Source organism: Acanthochromis polyacanthus, chromosome 11 (genome assembly GCF_021347895.1).
Source record: "Acanthochromis polyacanthus isolate Apoly-LR-REF ecotype Palm Island chromosome 11, KAUST_Apoly_ChrSc, whole genome shotgun sequence".
Lineage (NCBI taxonomy): Eukaryota > Metazoa > Chordata > Actinopteri > Pomacentridae > Acanthochromis > Acanthochromis polyacanthus.
Window position 1 is genome coordinate 38,000,225 of NC_067123.1, and position 23,790 is coordinate 38,024,014.

The following is a 23,790-nucleotide window of genomic DNA, read 5'->3' on the forward strand; positions in this document are numbered from 1 at the left end:
AGGAGCATGTTTGTCCCAAGTCCTGCTCACTTTGCAGAAACTAAACACACATGTGAGGTGATGGAGATGATAGCTAGCTCAAAGGAGCATGTAGGAAATGGATTCGTAGATAGTTTGAACAGAAGAGGCTGTTTCTGACTGTTAGTGTAAAATCAAAGTTTGAACACACTGCAAAAACTCAAAATCTTACCAAGTCTATTTGTCTTATTTTTAGTCACAATGTCTCACTCAAAATGGCCCACTTGATTTAAGATAAATTCACTTAACAAGTGACATTTCAGCAAGATGGAGGGACTTGTGTTAAGACAATGCATCTTAAATATCTTGTTAAGTCAAACAATCTGGAAATTATCTTGTTTTAACCCTCCTGTCATCCTTCAGGTCAAATTGGCCCATTTTAAAGTTTAAAAATGTGGAAATAAATAAATAAATTTCACAGCGAAAAGTTCCACATTTTCAACATTTTTGGGGAAAATTTTGAACATTTTTTGATGGAAAAAAAGAAAGGTAAAAAAAAAGTTTCTTTAAGAACATTCACATAAAAATTTTTAAGTGAATGTTCTTAGAGAAAATATTAGAAGTTTTACTGATATATATGGAATCGTTTTATTTTTTTAGGATTTTTTTGGAAGATTTTTATACATTTATATTAAATATTTACAATTTTCATAGATTTTTTTTGTTTTTTACATTTTTATTTCTTGCCGAATTTGGGGATTTTTTAAAAAATAAAACTTTTAAGGGAATCCTTTAAAGGTTTTTCTTAAAGTTTTATTTTGCTTTTTTATATAAATTTTGGGAATTTTTTGCTGATTTAAAAAAAGAAATTCAGACAAGCAAACAATATTTTGTGGCGCTGTAAATGAGGACAACAGGAGGGTTAAGACGCTTAAGCTTGACAATCCTGTAAAATAGAGCTTTAAATAAATCTTCCCAGCTAATTTTAAGATCTCAATATTCTAAACATCATATCTTATTTCAAGAAATCTTACCGAGCATTTTTCACTTGTTCTATTGGCAGATTTTTTTTCTACTAATTTCAAGGTAAAAGTTCTTTGAAATAAGCAATTTCTCCAGTGCAGGGTTTAATGAGTGATAAAGTGCTAAAATTTTAATCAGGGAGAAAGAGAGACACAAAAAAGAGACATAATTATGTTTATTTTATCTTTCAAATTCATCATCTGAGCTGTTGGATTCACAAATGTTCTGAGTTATTTTCCTTGAATGTAATCAACACATTCAGAGTCAGTGCCAAGGACAGAAACAAGATCTCCTCATCATTTGTTATTCCTGTTTTGCTTTTATTCTATTATCTAGAAGTATTTATATTGACATTTTCACATCTCTACTAGTCTTAATTTTACCTTGCTATTGTTTTGCCTCGCTGTGGGCCTGACTGTTGCTGCAATGCCCTCTGGGTATTCCGCTTTTGCTTTGTCTGTCAAAACACTTTGTAGGCTCTGTGTTTAAAGGTGCTATATAAATAAAGTTATTGTTGTAATCCTGCTTTGTTTTATGCCCTGAAGCTTATTGTCTACACTACCATTACATCTCTGGTACAAATCATTGTGTTTACTAATTCTAGGAAGACTAAAAAAAACACATGCCTCATCCTAAATCACATTGATTTCGTTTAGAATTTACTTTTGTTCTCTTGTTCTCTTTTCTTTTCATGATGTTCTTTTTTTTGTTTTTTGTTTTGCCTGTTTTCTGAGGCATTGTGTGTTTTTGTGTTCGACAAAGCCCCTTGTAATTGCAGTTCTGAAAGGTGCTGTAGAAATAAAGTTTGTTTTCAGAATTCAGCCGTCACTGAGAGGAGAGGGCATCTTTAGAGAAGGTGATAGGTAAACAGATGCTTCTTTTATGCATTTAATGAATGACTTTACACCTGACATTCAAGTGCTGTCAGATTACAAATGAGCCGTTCAGCCCTACATTAGAATAAATAACGTACAATGTTTTGATCCGGCTAACTCTCTGGCATTTAAAGGTAAAATGATGATCATAAATGTTTCATCTCATCAGTCCAACAGCGTGAATACTTTCCAGTCGAGTGCCATTTCTTGCCATATCTCCTTTGTAATAATATGATAAAGCTCAGGGGTGTTATGATATGATGCCTCCACTCTTTGCTTTCCTCCACCTTTGCCTAATAATGCTGATAACAAAAAAAAAAGCGCCTTTCTGGGGGGGTGGGAAAGCTCGTTTCTAGGTCACACACTTGCATTGCTGCTCTCCGCACGTATTTATTTTTAGTCTTCTAAACGGTGGTGATTCGTGACTAATTATTGATCCCACAGTACTTCTCTGGATGAGAGCGGCAATTAAATTCTTACAAAAAAGTGTAAATAAATGAAAATGTTCCTTTTTTTAGGAGGCAATTTAGTTCCATTTCTGTTCTCGTCCTATCTTTGGTTGCCAGATTGAGAATAGGTAATAACACAGTAGCTCTGCTTACAGCTGAGATTTAATATTAAAAAAAAACCCAGATTGCCTCAGTTTAGAATACAGTATATATTATTTTAGTGTTTTTAATGCCTGACAGTATTTTCCCATTATGTCACCTTCCTTGCAGCTAAAATGGATGACTCAGTGTTTTTAAACAGTGATACATAAAGCCTCTCTTGTTTACCTCCATAGCTCTTGTCCTCTCTGTCAGATAGCATGTATTCATCCTATCTCCCACCCCTTGTGGAAGATATGGCCTGCATTTTAACCCCGGGGCTCTGTATCTAGATGCACGGGCCCTGACACAAAGCAACATCGCTCGCTTATCTGCCCCAAAGTGAAAACGAGAAGAGAGAGGAGGAGAGCCAAAGAGACAAGAAAGAGGGCGAAATGGGAAAGTTAGTGAATGAGAAGGTTAGCACTAAGAGAAAAGCATGCTCTGCTTTGAAACAAACACTTTATAGACGGACCTATCAGCATATTTAAAATTAGCCCCTTGCGTCATTGTGTGCGGCAGTGTTGGCTTCCTACCATTCCAGAGCTTTTTAGTGGAGCCCAGAGAGAAAGTGACAGTCAAAATGACCCCTGTACTTTAATCTTTTTCTAATTCCCTTATTTCTTCTTCCTTTTTTCCCCCTGCTCTCTAGTTTGCCCGTTATCTTTGCCTTGCCTTCACCTCTCAGTCGTACCTGTAACTGTATCTCTCCTCTGCTTTTTCTGTCTCTTTTCTCACTTTCTCAATGCCCCCGCATGCATACCGCTCCCAGTCTTCCCTATTAGGGTACACTTGACTGTAGAATCAGTAGCAATGCATTCCCAGGTGAATTGGGGATGATTTGCTATTCACTCCTCTGGCTATGGGTTTACCTAGACAGGCATAGACAAAGAGAGAAAGAGCGACGCATGGAAATGAGAGGAGGACAGGCAATAGCTCTCTTCCCGTCTGTCTGCCGGTGTCCCTCCCTCTCCTTTAGGCATTGAGATGCAGCTGTGGTTCTCAAAACACATGTTTAAGGGCTAAAGGTTTGGAAGCAGCTATCCAGGATGGATGGGGGATTTGTGTTCCTCCCGTGCTTAGAGGCTGCTGTGAATGCAGCCGACCGCCGAGCTAGCTGTTAGTTCTGGCAGTTTGGAAGGGATGCCTCTGGGACTATGCTTGTCTTTAAGAGTCTTTGCAGAGACTTTGCCAGCATGAATTAATGGAGAATGAGCTGAGAGGCTTTTTTCTTCAATTTAAGGAGACTGCTTGTCATTTTTTATGGCAGATTTGTGTGTGTGTGTGTGTGTGTGTGTGTGTGTGTGTGTGTGTGTGTGTGTGTGTGTGTGTGTGTGTGTGTGTGTGTGTGTGTGTGTGTGTGTGTGTGTGTGTGTGTGTGTGTGTGTGTGTCTGACGCGAGTGGCAAGCACACAAACGCAAAGCGCACAGAGCAGGGAATTCAGGAAGTGGAACGTAACACACATGTACACGATCCTGCAAGGTGACAGCTGATCTGGAGTGGTGGTGTCACGGCCGTAGGGGGTTTGGGCTGGGTTAGGCTGCTTTTCTGATATTGCCAGCGTGGCCTTGTCTGGCCTAGTGCCAGCGTTGAGCTAGCTCTGGCCCCCTATAAATCAGGGCCAATTACCACGCCGGTGCACAGCCGCCTCTCCCCCAGTCACAGCCCTGCCCCACAGAGTGCAGGGAGGAAGGCAGAGAGGCCGGGATGCCATAGCCCTGTTTTCATTCCAATTACTGCTGTGGCTGCCCTCCTCTCTGTTCTCTGTGTGTGTATTCACATAGGATGTTTTCACATTTTTTTTTAAACAAGTACGGAACCACTTTAGCTAAACATGTAATCAACTTGGAAAAATGGGGCAGCCAAACTTCCTGGTGCTCTCTGGGAAGAAAGCGTGCTATAAACACTTTTAGGGAAATCAAATGTGTTGTGTAATTTTATTTAGATTCTGGTACGTCTTGCTTTTTTTTAAATGTTCTTTTATATTGCCTTATTTGAAGTCGCATCCTTAGTAATACCCTTCCATTTAAAAAAAATATGGCATCTCATTGCACTTCAGTGAAGAACATTTTTCTTCATATTTTTCATTTTTCAGATTAACTGAGTGGTTATGTATTCTCTTATGGGTGGAGAAGATTCTTGGACTACTGAGTTAAATAAACATTTGATTAATCAGTTGGATTATATGCATTGGATTAGTTTTAGAACATGGTTTTCATAAGACATTGACGAGGCCACAGCACATTTCATACGGTGGGAAGATGCTGTTTCTACAGCACCAAAACATGGATTTAACAGAATTCACACAGTAGGTTCAGACCATTTACAGGGCCTTTTACTCTGAGTGACAAAGAAAGCTGGCTGTGGTCTGTAAAAGAGTGTGTGTTGTCCTTGTGTGTGTGTATGTGTGTGAATATACAGCACAACGCCGTGTGCCCTCAGCCTATGTAACGTACGCTAGATTTATCATCCTCACTTAATACACTCATAAACATTCCCTGGCATGTCACAGAGGCTGTGAACCCCCCCTGCACGGCTGGCTCGGTAAATTGGGCCTGTGTAAACCATTTTGCCTGTCTAAAATACAGTGCGGCAAATTGAAATCCCCAGTAAGCCTCTGTAGCGGCATGTCACAGCTGGGTAGGGAGGAGGGAGAATGGAGGTTTTTCTCATTTACCACCTGGAGGTTTTTGAAGTGTCATAACCAGCTATTCTCCCACACTCTTCTATTTCTCTCTTTAACTCTTTCTATCTTGCTTTTCTCTCTCTCTCTCTTCCCCCCCCCCAATCTTGCGTTTGCCTCCTCTCTTTGCTAAAATACCCTTTGTCAAGTGCTGTATTCAGTCCTCATCATTCTGACACATGAAGCCAGTATTTCTTATCTATTTGAGAAGCCGGATCTTACAGACTGACAGGCTGAGGGTAAACAGCAGTCATGAAACTGTCTGGGAAGAGAAACAAGCTTGGTTAGTAACCTCCAGTGCAGCCGAATCCACGAGAGAATTAAAATTGAAACGCTTGTAACAGTTTGGCTGCTCATTAGTTTCTCCCTGATTCATGTAAAAACTGACATACTGCTTTTATTGTATGTACATACATAAGCAACATACAGCCATGGCCATAAGTTTGGACACAGCATGACTTCCTATGTCTGTTCTGATGTCTATTACAGAACATAACTAATATTTTTTGACAGCACCAGTTTAATTAGTCAACAAATCAACAAGGGATATAATATTATCAATAAATTCCAACAATTGGAACAACTTTGTTCCCAAAACATAATATTAGAAGAAAATAACAAAAAAAATGCAGTACTTTCACAACCGAGTTTGGTAAGAATAACAAAATGACACCAAACTCTTTTGATGTTTTTTTTTTTAAATATGAAACTTAATATAGTTCTCAGGAGTTGTGTACTGTATTGTAAGTGACAATTTTGTGGTATTTTCTAAGATTCACAAGCGTCATGGTACTTGTGTCCAAACTTATGGCCATGGCTGTATACATGGTACACAACCCTGGATAAGACTCATTACCGGGGTTGCTTTCATACAAAAATGCAGTGTAACTTCAGTGAGATTGGATTTGAGGAGCCTTCTCTGGAGTCCATTTTTCTTTTCTTTGCATGTCTAAACTTTTGCACTCCTCAGCACCCTTTACACGTTTTCCCAGGCATAAAATAAAAACAAAAAAAACACCCCGAGGTCTGCAAGAATCCTCCATTAAAACCAAACACCACACAGTTCACCATTCCTCCGGGACCTTCAGCACCCAGTCCATTCTTCATCCCAGGGGACTCTTCCGGCCTTTCCTTTCCCCTTGGATAACCTCTCTCTCTCTGCCTTTTTGCCCAGCACTGTAAGTAATGGGACGGTTTTGACCCTCCATGCCTCATTGTGTAAGATTTCAGCTTCTGACCTTAAAAAATGAAAGCAAATCGATAGGGCGGGACACATGAATTCCAAAGACCAGGATGCAAGCCAAGCCTGGAGCCCAGGGAGGTGGAGGAGGAGGAGCAGGGCTGAATGTATCACTAAAGACCTAAAACAAAGACAGAAAGCCTGAGAAAGAGAGGGGCTTTCAATTAACATTCAGCACTGACAGCAACTCCGTGTAGTGCCTCCCGTTTGTGCCGGAGAATTTGTACGTGTCACACAGTATGTTAAGTACTGTGTGTGTAATTTAAGCTACGGTGAACTGGGGAAAAATAAAACCAAGAGGCAAGAGGAGGGGGCACAAGGTGAAAGCCACAAAGTCAAGGCTTGAACTGCAGCTGTGCGTTTTCCAGTGACTTTGAGTGGGAGAAAGTAACTCCCATGGAGCACTCAAGAGATTAAGATTCTTCTATATTACTGCCACAGCATGGAGACGTGAATGACTGGAGACTGGTCCTGCTTTTTTCATCTCTGCCTTTGCAACCAAGGCTACCAAAGCAGTATGAGGCACAGTCTGCTGGAGGAGGAGGAGGCAGAATGGGCTTGAATGTGAATGTGCCTGTCGTGATTAGACCAGTAGATGTGAGACTTGGGCTTCATTCCCTAAAGACTTGGCTTGATAGTTGGAAACAAAAGATTGACTGACTAAGTAAACTCCCACGAAAACAAAACAGAAAAATCAATCATGCATATTTAATTAATAGGCCTGTGCATTAAAGGTGGAGTTTGCAGTTCTCACACTTTTTTTTGTCAAATTTTGTGAATATCTCCTCGCTGTCTGCTGGCTGTACATTCTGAGTAGATGCTGACAAAACGTCCAGGGCTCATACACAACACCCGGCACATGCACATTGTGCTTGTGCATGGGATGGTTAAAGTGGAATGTGTGGGGAGACAGAGCCGAAAAGAATATCATGAGAAGAGGTTTCCTTCCAGTCAATGTGTGTGATTACTGAAAATTTCCAGTGGCTTAAAGACCAGCAGAAAAAAAAGCATTTAATTTGAATTTAATCACTTTGAATTTAGCCTTGATGCCAGGACACACAGGTTACTTTATTTTATTAGCAAAAAATGAATGCATTCACACATGTAAATAAAAGTAATCATCTCCTCTTGATACATATTCAATAAAGAAGGTGCGTAATAACCAGAGGGTCAAGGCTCCTATTGACTGATCTGGATTTGATATTACCAGATGAGGATGCCACACCCACCTGTGCAACCCAGCATCAAATCTGTTAGGAGTAAGAGGCAGTCCACTGGGAGTTTGTTGCTGAGGTGGACGTGGCTGAAGAAAAAGGGTTGTGGTTGTTTTAGACCACAAAATTTGTCTTGCTAGGGCAACCTCTGGTGCTCACCTGCTCCAGCCTCCACTATGAGAGGTCTGTGGGTGCAGGCAGAGGTGAGGAGAGGTCCAGGCAGCCATGGATTTGTACATTTCACTGGGGAGTGTGACGGAAAGAACTGGCCAGAGATGAAGCACAGTTGTGGTTTGTTCATGCCACCTGTAGGTTTTTGCTCTGTGCTTTGGATGTGAAACTACTGCACATTATATTGAACAATTTCCTTCTCGCTATTGATGAAGTTTTGTGACATTTTGCTGTTGTTTTATCACCCAGACCTACTAACATCAATCTTTCTAGCGAATTGAAGACTCCACCTTTAAAAGAACCACACTCTATTCATAAACCTGAAACATTTGCATGATTTTTTACACTTTTCCAATGAAGACTTGACTTTGACTCTCCCTAAAGGATTTCAGACCTGCCTCAGACTGTTTGAGTCTCCATCTGCAACAATGCCTGAGACTTCATAGTGATGTGCGTGCTGTTGACTGTAGCTGCTACGTTGGCTTGCGTGTGAAAAAGGTGTTTCTGTTGTCACGTGGCGTGTGTGTGCAGCACCGCAGACATGTGTACAGTGTGTGTGAGTCCAGCACAGTGAGTGGCTGCCCATCAGTTCCACTTAGCTCAGCGTGGTAATTGGCCGTCCATTGATGGACGTGGCTCCCTCTTCACGCTCCAGGGACCCCGGCTCTTTGTCTGAGGAGTAGGAGGCGACACGCTGGCATGGTACACACGCTTAAAATAGCACATCAAATCAGCCATGCTCCGGCAGTCGCTGCTAACGTGTGGGGCAGATTGGAGGGCTAATGGTGTGTGTATGTGGGGGCCTTTGTCTGTGTGTGTGTATGCACATGTTTAAACATGTGTGTGTGTGTGTGTGTGTGTGTGTGTGTGTGTGTGTGTGTGTGTGTGTGTGTGTGTGTGTGTGTGTGTGTGTGTGTGTGTGTGTGTGTGTGTGTGTGTTTACAGCATAGTATGAGGTCTTGAAGTTCTCTCTGGGGAGGATAAGGGTTAACGTGGTTAACTGGAGCTGCTGGTGGTATTTAGTCATGTCCTCCTCTCTCCCTGACCATTTTTTCTCTGCTGTGTTTCATCCATCACTCACTTACTTTATTGCGGTGTGCATCGGCTCCTTCTCTTCTTCTCTCACCTTCTTCCTCACACTCCTTTAGTGCCTCTCGCCCTCTTTTGGTCTCCCTCTCCCTCTCTCTCTTTCCGCTGATGCCCACAGGGCCCCGGCTCCCTCGCTCTGTCACTGTGTGCAGCGTCCCTGCAATAGAGATATAAATGGGCTGTGAGCAGGGGGCCCTGACTCCTATACCATAAATCTACACTAACAGCACAACAAGCGGACAAGGAGGAGAAGGAGACAACCGAAGGAAGGAAGGCTGGGGGGGTTTCTAACCCACTTTGAGCACATTTTTGGAGATTATGCTTAAAAACAGAAATCATACTGAGATGTAGGCAGGAGTGGATTATTGCAGGATCGAGATTTCACACTGTCGGAGGTGTAAATTGTTTCACGTTGTAATGAAATGGGTTTTGAGGGCAGGAAGTTGTCTTCATTTAAAACTGTTTATAAGCTGCTGGAAGCCTTATGAACCCTAATTTCAGCGAGGCTCCTTGGTGAAATGTTTACTTAAGATACAAATTGGAGAAGGTTTGCCCTTTTGACTCCAGTTTTATGTTTGCTAAAAAAAATACATCCGCTGAAAAAGCAACAGAATTTATTTATGTACTGTATACTGCACAAATGTGATCGCAGTTATCTCAAGTACTTTTCTTTTGTCATTGCATAGACCTTTTTCCTTTGTAAAAAGTTTTCCCTGCAGTGTATTATTTCTTGCTATTTGAGACTGATGTTATTTTGTCCAAATTTTACTCATTAGCTGCTTATTATCTTATTATCTGCTCCTGGGTTTTCATCGCTTCGTCAGTCTGACCTCTTCTTCTCTCCGGCTCACAGCTGCCCTAAAATTTCTCATAATTGCAGTGACATTGAACTGCTAGTATTTGCTGTTTCCTGAAAGGATACATTTTAATCTCAGAAATGTTTCCACACCTCACCTTTCAGTGTCTTTCAAACTCTTTCACTTATCATCCCATGTCCTTAAATGAAACCTTCTTTTAGTTGTTTGTGTTAAATTGTTCTCCTCTTTGCCTTTTTCTTTCCGCAGCAGCCCTATGCTCCACCCCCTCATCCCATGGCTCCTCCCAGCCCTAGCACCAACAGCTGCAGCCAGGGAGGGGCGGAGCAGCTGAGTAAGACCAACCTGTATATTCGAGGCCTGCCACCTGGGACCACCGACCAGGATCTCATCAAACTCTGCCAACCGTGAGTACCGGGAACCATTACACTTAAACACAGCGGTTACACTGGCCCCTATTCACGCCTGCCGTTAACGTGCGTCATGGCTGATTTGATCACAAGTGGACAGCTCGAACTACGTCAGCTCACACCTGGCATCAGAATGCATCTCCACATGTTGTCTCAAGTGACTGAGTCTGACTTCCTCGCTCTACATGCAAAAAAAGAACACAAAAAAACATGCACATCATTTGTGTTTGCAAAGACCAGATGTGTTGTCTGGCTAATATGAGGCCGTTGTCGAATGAATACGTGCTTTCCTTTTGAAGAGGGCGTCAGTGGAGTAGGTGGTTCTTCCATGTGGCTCAGAACACATTCGAATGCACACTGCTCAAACAAATGTACGTATATGCAACCAAGACCAAAGAGATCCCAAATCATTGCGTCTTGGATACATTCACATCTGTACTCAGAGCTCAGCCAAGCTGTGTTCATTTTGACAACAATCAAAGAATGTTTGATTTTTATTAGCTTTAATCCAGTTTTACTAAACAAAAAATGTAAAACGCTTTAGTCCCATTTTTGCATATCTCATTGTAATATCCTCTGTATCAACTGTGACCTTCTTTGTGTATGGTTACCATGGTTACAGCTGTTTTTTTTTGCAGGGACTCTCCTCAGTAAATGGCGAAAATGTTATCTCTAGATTCTGAACCAAAATCTGAAACAGACTCATTCCTACTGACTGCAAAAATACACAATATCTGACTGAATGTAATGCCAGCGTTACATCCACATCAACTACTACATTAGCAGAGGGAGATTTACATCAGTTTACCTTTTTATGAATGTTGACATCTGCCTGCTTTAGCTTAGTTCATGCGTCCGTTTCTTTGCGAAAGATTTCGGATAGAAATCCGGATAAGTTCACTGCCTGACACGTAGCTCTACTGAGTGTATTAATAACAGCAGTACAACAGGTCAAACTGATGAATGTGCTAAACAACCAGAGTTTTCTGTTGGCAGAAGAAACTTTGTTTTGGAACCGAAGTGTGTGATTCCAAAGATGTTTCAGCTCGCTGATACTTTGCACTAAAACAGTGATTAGTTCATTTGTCGACTTGACCAGTGAAGTGAGTGAACGGGTGAAGGGATGAAAGCATTTCATCATAGTTTCCTCTTGAAGTATTACTTTTTATTTTGTCTTAGTTTTGCTTTCGTCCTGAAAAACAGGCAGGCGTTTTTTGCTGTAATTTTAGTGGACAAAATCAAAACTGCTGCCGAGACGCCTGTTAAAGCCAGGTGTGAACAGAACCACCGTAACTACATCGCTTTTCAGTTGCATAATTTCTTTTGACCATGATGTGCTTTTCATTGTCAATGTGCTTTTCAAAGTTGTATGTTCATATCAAACTTTACACATATTCCCTGGTAATATAAGCCTTTTAGAAACATAATGGTTTGCCATTTTTGTACATTAATTATTATTAATGGAAAGTTACATTTTTTCAGAGGTGTAGCAGGGCATTTTTTTTTAAATTGTGGAAACAATATGAGCAGGTTAGATAGAGGGCCTTACATGTCCTAGTTTCACCGTGTAAATAAAAGTAAAACAAATCGAGAGATTATCCCGACAAGATCACACTTTAGCAAACAACTGGACAAAACACTGACAGACCAGAGGCACATGCATTTTGTATGTAGAGAATTTAGAATAGCTACCCTAACAATCAAGTCTAATACTATTCATTCCTTCTTCGATTAGCCCACACCTGGCTAACTGTTCAAGAGATAGTTTTGTTAATGCATCTCTGTGTTTTTGCAATCAAGCATTAAAATACTAAAGGATTCAACAGAACACCTCAATTCACTTGTCACTGGGGAAAAAAGAACGTACAATGTGTTATATTCTACACACAGTATTTTGTTTCCAAGAATATAAGAAATGTGGAGGTCAACGGGTAGATGTAAACAAATGATGTGATCAAACTAAAACTAAAAAGTTCACCTCCAAGAAGAAAATGACTGGCATGAAAAAAATGGTCCATGCACAATACCCTGCACACCCCATTAACCTGCTACCAACTGAGTGTGTTTTAGGGACACACAGAAAGGTGCTCATAAAGCTCTTCCAAATGTTCTTGATAGAGAAAACACACACACACACACACCTGCCTGCACACAGCTCAATAAGGCCTAATAAAGCCTAGATTGGACCACCTCCCCCAGGAATCACAGACCAAGACCTCATCAAGCTGTAACACACAGTCACACAGGCTTTCTTTTTCTCTGGGTCTCTGTCTCACACAGCCACGCACACACACACACACACACACACACACACACACACACACACACACACACACACACACACACACACACACACACACACACACACACACACACACACACAAGCAGCTTTGTTCAGCTTCATTAAGCCCTTTTCACTTCTAAAATGGCGAAAAGGGGGTCAAGATCATTAATGGAGACAAGGCCAGCAGATTGAGAAATACAGGCCATGAGCGAGTCTGTCTGGTTGCATAACCTTTTCTTGGCCATACTTCCAGAAATGTCCTGGTCAAACGTGGCCAATTATTCAATGATCCTTTGGAGACGGGAACATGCTGTCCAGTATTTTTGGTAGTGCTCCCGGTAGCCATGTCATAAGTCATGCATTTATTCTTGAAACTGACCCATCAAGATTCCATTAGCCTGAGAGGCGGCCCGATAAGATTTGGAAAAGCACTCAGCATTTTGACACCGGATATCTCTGGCTTAGCTCTCGCATTCACCCAGTTGTACAGTGTCGGACAGCTTCAATTTAATTTCTAATTCCATATGATCTTGAATATTTTGAGCATAACTATTCGGAAGGGCAAACCATGACGGAGCTTATGTAAAATACCCGGGGAGTGTGCATGTTTGTGAGCGTAGATTTGCATTCTAATATATATCCTTTCTGCTGTGTGTTTCTGGAGAGCCGCTGACTTTCTGTGTTATTGCTTGGATCTTCCGTGCTGTCCTCTAGTGGCTGTCCTCTGGTTAAACTGTTTCCTCAGCTCCTCTCTGCCTCTTTCCTTATATCTTCCATCTTTCCCTCTGTGTGTATTGCCTGCCTAAGAGCCCCCAAGGTTGCCCGAGGTGTGCTGTGCCAGTGAAAATTCAATGCCACTGAAACTTTAATTAGCCAGACTGTGTTTCAGTGGCAGGCGGGTGGCAGCATTCTAGAAAAGGTCATGCGACTGTTCTGCAGTCTGCAGCACCCAGGGTCCCCCTCAGGTTTTTTTTCCCAGATGCCCAGTCCCCCTCCAGCACAAAGCACCACCTCCACTGGCCCTTTGCCCCTTCGGCTCTTTCAGGGAGACTCGATGTTAAACAAACGTTCTCTAAACATGGCATTGTGTTTTTAGGAGAATAAAAAATTGGCAAGTTGAAGCCACTTTAGCTGGCTTAGCTGTTCCCTGCTCATCAGCGTCATTGGCCTCCTGGCTCTCTCAGCCCTCACTGTGTTTGTGTGTGAGCGCATGCACTCGAGTCAAAGTTGATTCTCAAGTCTGGGTTTGTTGTGTCACACACAAGCAGCTCTTGCCGCCCTGGTTCACCACTATCTAAAAAGCAAACATGCTGCCGCCAAACTGATGCATTCTTGACCACGGGCCATATCGTAGCTGCTGATTGGAGACTGTTGAATATGCTTGGGAGATGCCAAAAGCATAAATGCCTTCTACTGCGGTTGTAGCCCTGTCCTTGTGAACTCTAATAGTTCAGTGCCAAGATGCTGTCAAATTCAGATCCAGTAACCCTCATCAAGGCCTCGCTACCTCCCGAAATTCACAGTTCTCGCTTTATAGGCAGAAATGCTGAAGTTTGAATTTCTAGATTCACACAAATGCAAACAGCTGTTTTCTTATTTTGGTCAGTGCTGCTTTGATGTACTTGTACTGATTACACATTAAATGATGCATCCCTTAAATTGAAGACAATACTGTATTGAAAAAATTGGTGCTATTTTAGTGTAGAAAGATTAGCTTTAGCCACTTAGCATTAGCTTATTAGACTTCCTCCATGTGATGGCAGTGTTGAATTTGCCAGTTTTCGTTGCTCTGTTTGGGCATAATGATCTTTAATTGCTAACTATACTTGCCTGTGTGTCAGCAGATGTCTGGAGATGAATAAGACTAGTTCAGCTGGCTTCCATCCCATCACTTACTCTGGTAACCAAGCGTTAAATTTCAGAAAGAGAAATATGCAGTTAACAACAACCGAGCAAGAGATTATTTGAATTGCCAAGGCCAAGATTTCTTTGTGACCAGCCACTTCCTTCAACCTCTCTTTAGTCCCTGGGAGCAAAAGTAAACACTGAAGAATACCAAAGTTCTCACAGCGGTTGGAGTTACATGCCGAGAGCTGTTGAATGAGTAATTAAATGGATTCGGGTGGGTGCTTAATCTCTGTTTTATTCAGCTGGCTGGATGTCGGGTTCTCCGCAGCCGTCAGCCTGATATATGGATGTAGAGAAGAGGCCAAAGGAGTGGAGTGGGGATTTGTTGGCTGAACACCCAGATAGTGAGAGGCCTTCGTTCTTGCCTGGCTAGCTGCATGAGTGGATGGATGGATGAAGGGATGGAGAGATTGAGCAATGGCTAGAACAGCCGTTGCTGTGAGAAAAATTCTTTGGCCTAACCAGCCATGTTGAGGCGTTGGGCCAACCCTAAGCCCAACACCAACCCAAACGGAGCGGCCAGCACATCCAACCCAGCCAACAGAGCCAGCACACCCCCAAATCACCGTGGAGCATAGCAGACTTTATAACCCGTTTCACCAGGCCGATACGAAGCAGCATCCACATTTTTCATGTTAGCTGACCCCAGCTCAGGAGACGAATAGGGGAGCAGGTTGTCGAGTGAAAAGCTGAAAGGAAGAAAGATAGGGAATTCTTTTTCTTTATGCGGACCACACCTGAAATAACAGGGACAAAACATTTCATATTTTCTCTGCCAGCAGCCTGAATCCAGGACTCAGGCTGCCAAGAAGGCAAAGGACCTTGGAGGTTTTCAAACCCCCCAACTCCTTGCTCCTCTTTTCTCCCTCTCATCTATCCCTCCCTTCCCGTCATTCTCCCCCTGCTTCTCCTCACCCAATTTCAGTCGTGGGCGAACCACAGCTGTGCCCTCAGTCGCTCTGGTTTTTGCATCCATCCGCTGACCTGATCGCATGAATAGAGCGAGCCAAATCAAGAGCTAATCACCACCAATTGTGCAAATAACCTTTCCCATGTGTGCTGAGGGAATAGTAGAGCTGGAGAGAGGTAGATGGGGGAGGTATGCTAAGTAGAGGAGGTGAGGGGAATAGAGAGGAGGGGTGACCGTGGGACCACCTGTTTTTATGGAGCAGAGGCCCGGGCACTCAGCAGCGCCACATTATCCCTAATGGCTCTCCCTGGTCCAGTGTTGACATTAGCTGCCCAGCTATCAGAGCTGGCACATCCCATGGCTGTGGTTCAGAAAACTGACAGAGGGGAGAGGAAGTGTGAGCAGAGGCTCTCCAGTTCAGCGGTACATCAGCACAGCCTGACGTAAACACTGAGAGATATTATCTAACCAGCTTACCTTGTTGGAATTTGTGCACCGATGAGTAACAAGAATTTGCTCTACAGAAATCCCCGAAGATCAAGATGAAAGAAAACCACTCTTCATACTAATGACCATGTGTCACTGAAGCTTATTGCTAGCTGATTGCTTAATGATGTTTTTGACAAGTTTATTTATCAACCTTAATATGTCCTCATACAGTTTCCTACAACATATCTTAGCAGCCCCTAAATTTATTTTTTTTTTACTGACCTGCAGTTTCATTCCTCACTGGCTGCAATGATGTAGACTTCAGGGTGTTTCACTGAGGCGTGTGGTTACATCAAACCCATCAGTGATGCTCAGACAATCAACCAAAGACGCTACGCTGAAAAAAAAAAACACAAAACCCATACCCCCTCATGAAAATGCATTGAAAATCTGGCCACAAAGGTGCCAGAAAAAATATGTTAAAAGACGGTGAAATACTGTAAAAAATTGTAAAAATAACATATAACAAAAATAAATTAAAACAACAACAAATATCTGCAAAATAATGATATTTCTAACTTAACTGACATCTAAACTGCTACATTTTATATAAAATTTATTAACAGCGATAAAGCAAAGCTGTAAAATAACACTGACAAATATTTTACAGTACACATATTATATTTTATATGCATTTTATATTTTTAGGACAGATTTTTCATTGTATATAATCAACCTGTAACTTAAAGCTTTTATCTGTTTTTGCCAGTTATTATGTGTAATTTATCAATGAAAACCATTTCAATCCTAATAGAATAAGATTTCATTTAAATAGCAGCTGTTTTCTGTACAGTCATGACATTTTTGATAATTGAAATGCATTAAAAATGTGTAAATTTACGTCCAAACACTGTAAAAGAACAAACCACTATTTGTAATTGTGCAGATTTTTGATGTAGACTTTATTTACAGTTTTGTCCTGTTTTGTTATCATTAAAATAATTATTCTATTTGTACAAAACTCTGAATCTGTAAAATAGCAGTAAATCATTATTGTTCACGCACTTTGATTTAAAGCTTGTATTTTTTTTTTTACAGTGTAGTCAAAAACTGCTCTGATCAAACAAGATATTTTTCACTATAATGTTCTTTTTTGTGCACTTTGTCTTTGCTTTCTCCGCCTGTCTCCACTCCACCGCCGCTCTTCTGCACCATTTTAGCCCAAATACCCCCTACTCTAGTGTGTCAGCAGGGTCACGTTGTGCGTCACTCGGGGCATAAAGAGATAGCGGTGCTTAACCTCCAAAAAGTAGTGACACAACCACAGGAATGCCTAAACTACTCCTACAGTTCCAGCTCCGCGTTGAGTGGAAGCATCTGCTATTCTTGGAACTAAAAAATCCTCGACTTTTTCTACGTGTGAACGCCTCCCTCTCTGTCTTTCTCGCTACCCTTCTCTCTCTTCTTTTCGGTGTTATCCTCCGTTACACGCTCTTCTCTCCACATTTCCTTCCCCCTCCCTCTCTTCTCTTTCGTCTGCTCTCTCACATCTCCTCATCATGTTAAACTCCACACTTCTCTGCTCCAGCGGAAGTGACACAGTCCTTTTACTGACCAAGCCGAACTGACTAAAATACTACGCCTTTTTCCTCCCCAAACATCGATTTTCGAGTGCGGGCGAGCAGAGGAGCTGATTTGGCCTCAGGCTGGTTTTCTGAATTATTTATCCTCCCATTACTGTATACATGACACGTAGACAGTTTGCCTATTTAGGGGCTGGAAAGTGCTCCTCTTCTGCTTTTGCACTACACTTGACTGCGTTGACACTTAATGCTGTAACAGTTGTTTACTTCAATAGTAGTCTGGGTTTTGTTTAGATGTTTATTTAGTATGAATTTAGTGCTTAGATTAGCACAAAATACAGTCTTTATTTTGATGCTCATTTAGTCTGAGTTTAATGTTCAAAAGTGTCAGGTTACGGCTGCTTAACTCCATGTAAAGCCTCCAGAATTAATAGCATCCTAATAACTATAGCAGCCAGTCAGGTTGTCGCTGTAACAAGCTGCTCTACGCGTCCATCCTTTGCCTTAACTCTGACTCCAGCATAAGACAGCTTTTAAGCTCCAGCAGAAGTGGCGGCAGAGTCTCCCGCTACAAAAAAAAAAGACAGATTGACATGAGGGACAAAACCTGAGCTCCTCGGACTCTCTGGCTTTAACTCACTATCCCTCCTTCCCTCTCTTTTCTCTCCATTTCCTCCCACTGACTTCGCCTTTGAAGCGGTATCTAGAAAGCAGAAGCAGCACCAGCACAGATGAGATGTGTTCATTTGTGCGTGTCAGACAGCAGTGCATGGCATGTGGGTTTGACAGGTTGGAGACGTCCAAACAAACAGAGGCGATTCTGCAAGGCTGGCTCTGAAGAAGGCCAGTGTGTGTGCGTGAGGAAGAGAGAAACGGTAACTAGCAACAGAACAACAGGCTAATGCTGCCCGCCGCCACTTATGGTTGCTCTTGTCTTTTCTTTGATGCGCACTCTCGGTTAACACACACTACCAGGCTGCTGTTCACTCTCTCAGGCTCAATCTGAGACACTCTCTGGGCAGTCAGTTTCTGTGGTGAACTTCTTTCCTCTTCCAACTGCTTTAGCCTCTCAGATTTCATATTGTGTTGTCCCCACTCATGTCGCCAAACAGCTCTAACTCATCGGGGCTTGGAGACGAGATTGCTGGGGGGTTTTCCTGTGGTGTTTGGCACCAGAATGTTGGCAGCGGATCCTTTGGGATCACTTAGATCCCTTGGAGGGTCACCATGCGATTAAGACATTTTCGGGAAATATATTTATTCACTTTTTTTTATCCAAAGTGAAATGGGAATATTGCAAACACTCCCATTTATATGTCAAGTGTGAAGGTTCAGCCAGAAGCCTGTTAGCTTTAGTTAGCAGTACAGATGGAAACAGTTTAAAACAGCTAACCTGAGCCGGATCACATGTAACACTATCTACCAGCCCCTCTAAAGCTCACTGATTTGTTGTTTCTTTAGTCTGTGCGGAAAGCAGTCTAACACTTACTCATATCCAACCAAAGTCGTCTAAAGTGGTTGATCTTGTCCGTCCTGCCTTCATCTCGGCTTATAATTAAGAAAACAAGCAGACTTTGAATGTGTCATGTTTCATCATAATGCAGCCAATTATCATGGCTGACATTTGACATTTTCCCTGTTGTTGGTATCAGTGTTTTATTAACCAATTATCACTAAATTAAGTGTGCTAGCGGAGACACAGGCTGCAAAAACTAAACAAGAAGGACAAGCTATCAGCACAAACCATAACACCAACTATTGTCACAATGACTAAGGCAGCTACAAATGAACCCAGTACACTGGCTGGAAAATACTAACTAATAATGCTTGAAGATGGGGTACTAATTGAGCTGTAAAAGTGATGGAACAGTGAAAAAATTAACTAAGCAGAGATGAACAGCAGACATAGCTGCAAGAAACAAGCTGATTAGTCTCTGTTTGCCACAGTAAACAGGAAAACAGTCGACTATCTGATAAAGCTCTGGCATCATCACTCCTATTACCAGTAACATATTTAGCTTTAGTTATTCTTAATATTGACAAAGCCTAGTTATGAATGATGCCACATGCTGTTAAATATAACACTCAGTACATGGGAGTCCCAAATATTAGTCATCTTCTTTTTGTCTGGAAGATTCACGCTGCTGAAAATATCCCAACATCATTTTAGTTTGGAGCCGTTCCTGTAGAAGTTTTAAAACTGGACACTGGTTGTCCTGTTAGACTCGCTATAATCAAGACAGTGCTTCAATCTCCTGCTTCATTTCCTCTTTTCATTTCTTGTTTCTTTCTCCCCTTTCTAAAATTGATAATTTCAACTTCCACAATTTATACTTGACGCAAAATTTATGCGCCGTATAACTGCCTTGTGCTCAATTTTTGGGCCTTGCAGAGCAGATTCTTCTTCTTTTTTATTCATTAAAGTCGATATTTATCTGATCTATGTGACTTACTTTTGCAAAGATCGGGTAAAGGTATGGTAAATCAGTTTTATTTATCCTAAAATGTGTACTTTTTTGCAGCATTTTAAGTCTGTAACAAGTTTGAAACACAATCGATTGTTCGTGGGAAGATTACATAGCAAGAATTAAATGGAATACCAACGGACGCAGCTTAGCAGATTGATCCAGTCTCGTCCAACGGGATATAAGCTAAACTGTAGGAACAGTTTTCCTGTGTGGAAACTCCTGCTATCCAATATTTAAAACTTTCTTTTATTGAAAATCCCTTAATGTGAAAATGAATTGTTTTAAATGTGACTCTCTAACAATGAATTCTGAACACATGCTAAAACTTTTAAATTACTTTCTTTTCCTTTATAAATTGCCTGACTCGAGCCCGGCGGCCGTATTGCTGCTTGCAGCTATAATCCATTCCTATTATTTAGGGAGGTGGGGACGTTTGAATGGTTCTAATCAACTTGTCATCCATTTCAGACTTGCCAGGTAAAAGGAATGTTCATGAAAAGAAATCACATCACGAGGGAAATAAGGAAAAATTGAAATCAGAATAGTTGATGACAGCTAATGACCGCAGTATGTGTGACCACGGCCAACTTCAACAGATGGGTATAATGACACACACTGGCTGAGGCACTGGAGCTGCTCGGCTATGTAGAAAATGAACCGACTTTAGGCTGCGCATCGATTAGGTTGTTTTTTTTGTCGACCAAATTATAAAACTATTACCGAATGGTGTCCACATGTGCACGATGCTCTGTACTGCTGCCAGTTCTTTTGGCCCCCAAGAATGTCACATTTGCTGAATTCGAAGAAAAAAAATGGAAGAAAGAGTAACCACTGAAGGCCGGATTACCTTTCCTTTCCAGGATCCTTCCAGCATTTCGAGCCGTTAAAGGTTTGGAAGTAAACATTTTCCTGTTTACCGCCAACCTGCCAATAAAACATGGGGGAATCCCAGCACCAAAAAAACAGAATGAAGTTCTGCCAAGAAAAAAGATAGAGTGCTAAAGCCAAAAAAGGAATTATTCAGTTTGTTGAAGCTTTTGATTTATTACAGCTCATCTTTGCCAGCACAATGTTTTGATATTTCATACTGCAATTTTGTTTTTTTGGAATGATTTTGACACCATTGTGCTTTATAAGTATATTGGCAGAGTTTTCTAGACATCTGTACTGTATAGAAATGTCTGCTTAAGATGGTATACATGTCTCTTTCTTTTTAGAGCCTTTCCTTTTTCTTTGCATGCTTTATTTTGGCCAGCAACCGAACCTTTTCATTGCTTCTCAAGACTGAAATCTTGCTAATCTGTGCTGCTCTTCTTTGATTTTTTTCTTTCCTTCTACTTCCTGTCACAATATTCTGTCCTCTAGAAACCTCTCCTATAAGCATGAAGTTCTCTTTTTAACACTGCACAGAATTAGCAGCCGCTACTGTTAATAAAAGTCTTTCACATTTTGAAAGTCAGAATTTAAAAAATACCTTCTCTAATCTCAGCTGGAGGTTGTTAAACCTGACAGTTTGGGAGTTTCATCTCCCACCACTGTCAGTTTACTGTTTCTTTACCACCAGCAGTAAAATACATATATCTGAAGGTTAGCATACAAGCTACATTTTTAGTAGTCATGCAGTAACTTCAAGAGCAACAGTTTTTCGCAAGAGCATCTGTTTAATATTCCTTCCTAAAAGTAAACAGGAGGCCTGACCTCTGTCTGAGCCCCAGAGATGTGGGAGTTGTGAGATACTTTAACTGCTATACAACAAGGACAACAGTCAAGGGCAGCTTCCACGTAGGACTTTTAGCAGCAAGATACTTTTTTTTTACTGCAGACTCACATATATTCATATATACTAAATACTGTACTCTTTCCATTCCCTGCTCCTGTATGTGAACGCTTCATTGTTTTGTATGTGATATTCAACTGAGATTTTCCATTTTTATCTGTCGTCTTCTTTATATTTGGCTCCGTCTTGCATTCTGTTTGTACCTTTTATCTTTGATATAAGAGTATAAAGAAGTTGTGTTTCTTTTTTTGTCTTTTTTTCCCGTCTGCTCTGTCCTCTCTGTGTCTGCCACAATGACACCTGTCTCTTGGATCGGCATCAAAGACTTAACAAAATGAAACACAAAGCTGTGCAATCTGGAGTTTGACTGCAGTTGGTGTAATTTTCTCTGCATGCAGAAAAATCCTTACTGATGATTGGAATAAACAAAACAAGACGTTACGTATTAATTACCTGATTCAGATGTTACTTTTAGTTATCATGCCCGTAGATATCACCAGCAGAAACCCTGTTGTACTTACTAGTAGTCCAGAAGGTACATTATAATCCACTTTGATTAATGATGAAGAGAAAGGTTATGTCGGCAAGCTCTTGTGTCCTCTGTTGGGGGCGTCACCTTTTGAACCTACAATATGTATCTTTGTGATGTGTGCTAAACTCAAGAAAATCAGAATCAGTTTTGCTGTCAAGGAGGAATTTGAGTTTGGTGTGTTAGTGCATGACTGTAAACATAAACATGTAGATTAGAAAAACAAGTGTTGCAGGTCAAATACACGGAATATAAGTCATAAAAGTAAATATCTCCAGTGTGCAGGAATGTGCAAAATAATGACCTGAGAATGTGCAAGGTTATGTTGTATGTAATGACAACAACTTGAAATGTGTCAAAGGATACCAGTAATCCTATTTGACACAGCAGTGTGTTGATGTAACATATAGAGTCAGTAGCTGTGTTTCTATTACCCTTAGATATGCGCAAAATGTAAATAGCGCAATAAAAAACTGGTAATGGAAACACCTGAATTTCGAAAAAGGACTAAAATATTGCTAAAAAGTTTTTACGCTCTCAAGAGGTGGTTTTTTAGACGTTTATATTGAAAAATATCGTAAAAGCGCAACGGAAACACTTTTTCCGCAATTATACGTCACCGGACGTGACGTACCTGGTCACATGACCAGTTCTCTCGGAGTAAACATGGCGCGGTACGTGTGGACAGAAGAGGAGACCGAGACTTTTCTTGCCATTATTCTTGAGAAAAACATCACTGCCATAGTAGACAGCAAACAGCAGAGGAATGCAGAGTGTTAGAAGGAGACAGAAGCGGAAATGAGGGAGAAAGGGAAATCTCGCGGGATGATATTTTACGAGAGTTACGATGCTTCTGCCCAGAACAACCTTCAATGGAAACACGTTCAAAGCGCAAATATACTTTGCTGAAATTTTAGAAATATCGCTTTTATTTTGTGAAAAACTGTAATGGAAACCCAGCTAGAGTCTATGGTAGTGGGGGGTTTATTGAAGACCCAAACCATCTTCTCCTAACCTAAAGTTGTGGTGCATAAACTTCACCACACAGCAACAACACAAGAAAGCAAATAGTGTACATAAAAGGACGAACAAAACTTAAGTTAATTTGGCCGCTAACATTTGAAACCAGCGCTCGATTTAGACGGTCTCCAGGTCGCCGCGAGCGCCGGGAATCACGGCAGGTTGATGACATCATACAAAGTGACTGCCTCCATGAAGAAAACATGATAGGCGGTTCAGCTCGATCGAGCGCTGTTTGAAACGGGTGATTTTTTTCTGTGGGAAGCTAGCATTAGTGATGTGGTGATTCCCATCCAAAGACAGGAAAACAGTGTAAGGTTTCAGCAAATGCAATGTGTGATGTAATGTTTTTGAACAACCTGTAGCTGTTCCTCAGACTAAAAGCACTGCTGCTAGAATTGACTGGAGCTTAGCTTGTGTTTAAAATGTATTACTGTTCAGTCAGCATATTAGTCACAGGTGTTTGTTGGTGGGAAATTGGTTGAAATAATATACAATATTTGAATTCTTCTCTGTGCTACTCGCAAAGCTGCTAATATAATCATTATAGGAGTTTTTTGGTAAGACAGTGTACTTTTTATAATGAAACCTGTCATGGTAATATTTGCTGCACAGAGCAAACAGTAAATCTGGATGGTGGGTGTCTGCTGCTCCTATATGAGACGAACGCTTAGTGGGCTGCCTTTCTTTATAAGCTACAGTATTTACATCCTGCTAATTATTTTGTATAAAGGCCGACAAGAGGCGATAAAATACAGTTATTGTTCTCCACAGTGTGCCATTTGCGCTTTTACCATCCCCCTACACAGGTGCATT

General features: G+C 41.3%; 1 protein-coding gene across 7 annotated transcripts in view; it reads left to right on the plus strand.

Annotated features, from left to right (window-relative positions):
* Positions 1–23,790, plus strand: part of rbms3 (RNA binding motif, single stranded interacting protein) — a 314,380-nt gene that overhangs the window by 123,894 nt on the left and 166,696 nt on the right. For all 7 annotated transcript variants that reach the window (XM_051955312.1, XM_051955307.1, XM_022198395.2 and 4 more), the window contains one exon: positions 9,906–10,063. In XM_051955312.1, the coding sequence (XP_051811272.1) occupies positions 9,906–10,063 (158 nt within the window). The remainder of the gene's footprint in view (positions 1–9,905; positions 10,064–23,790) is intronic.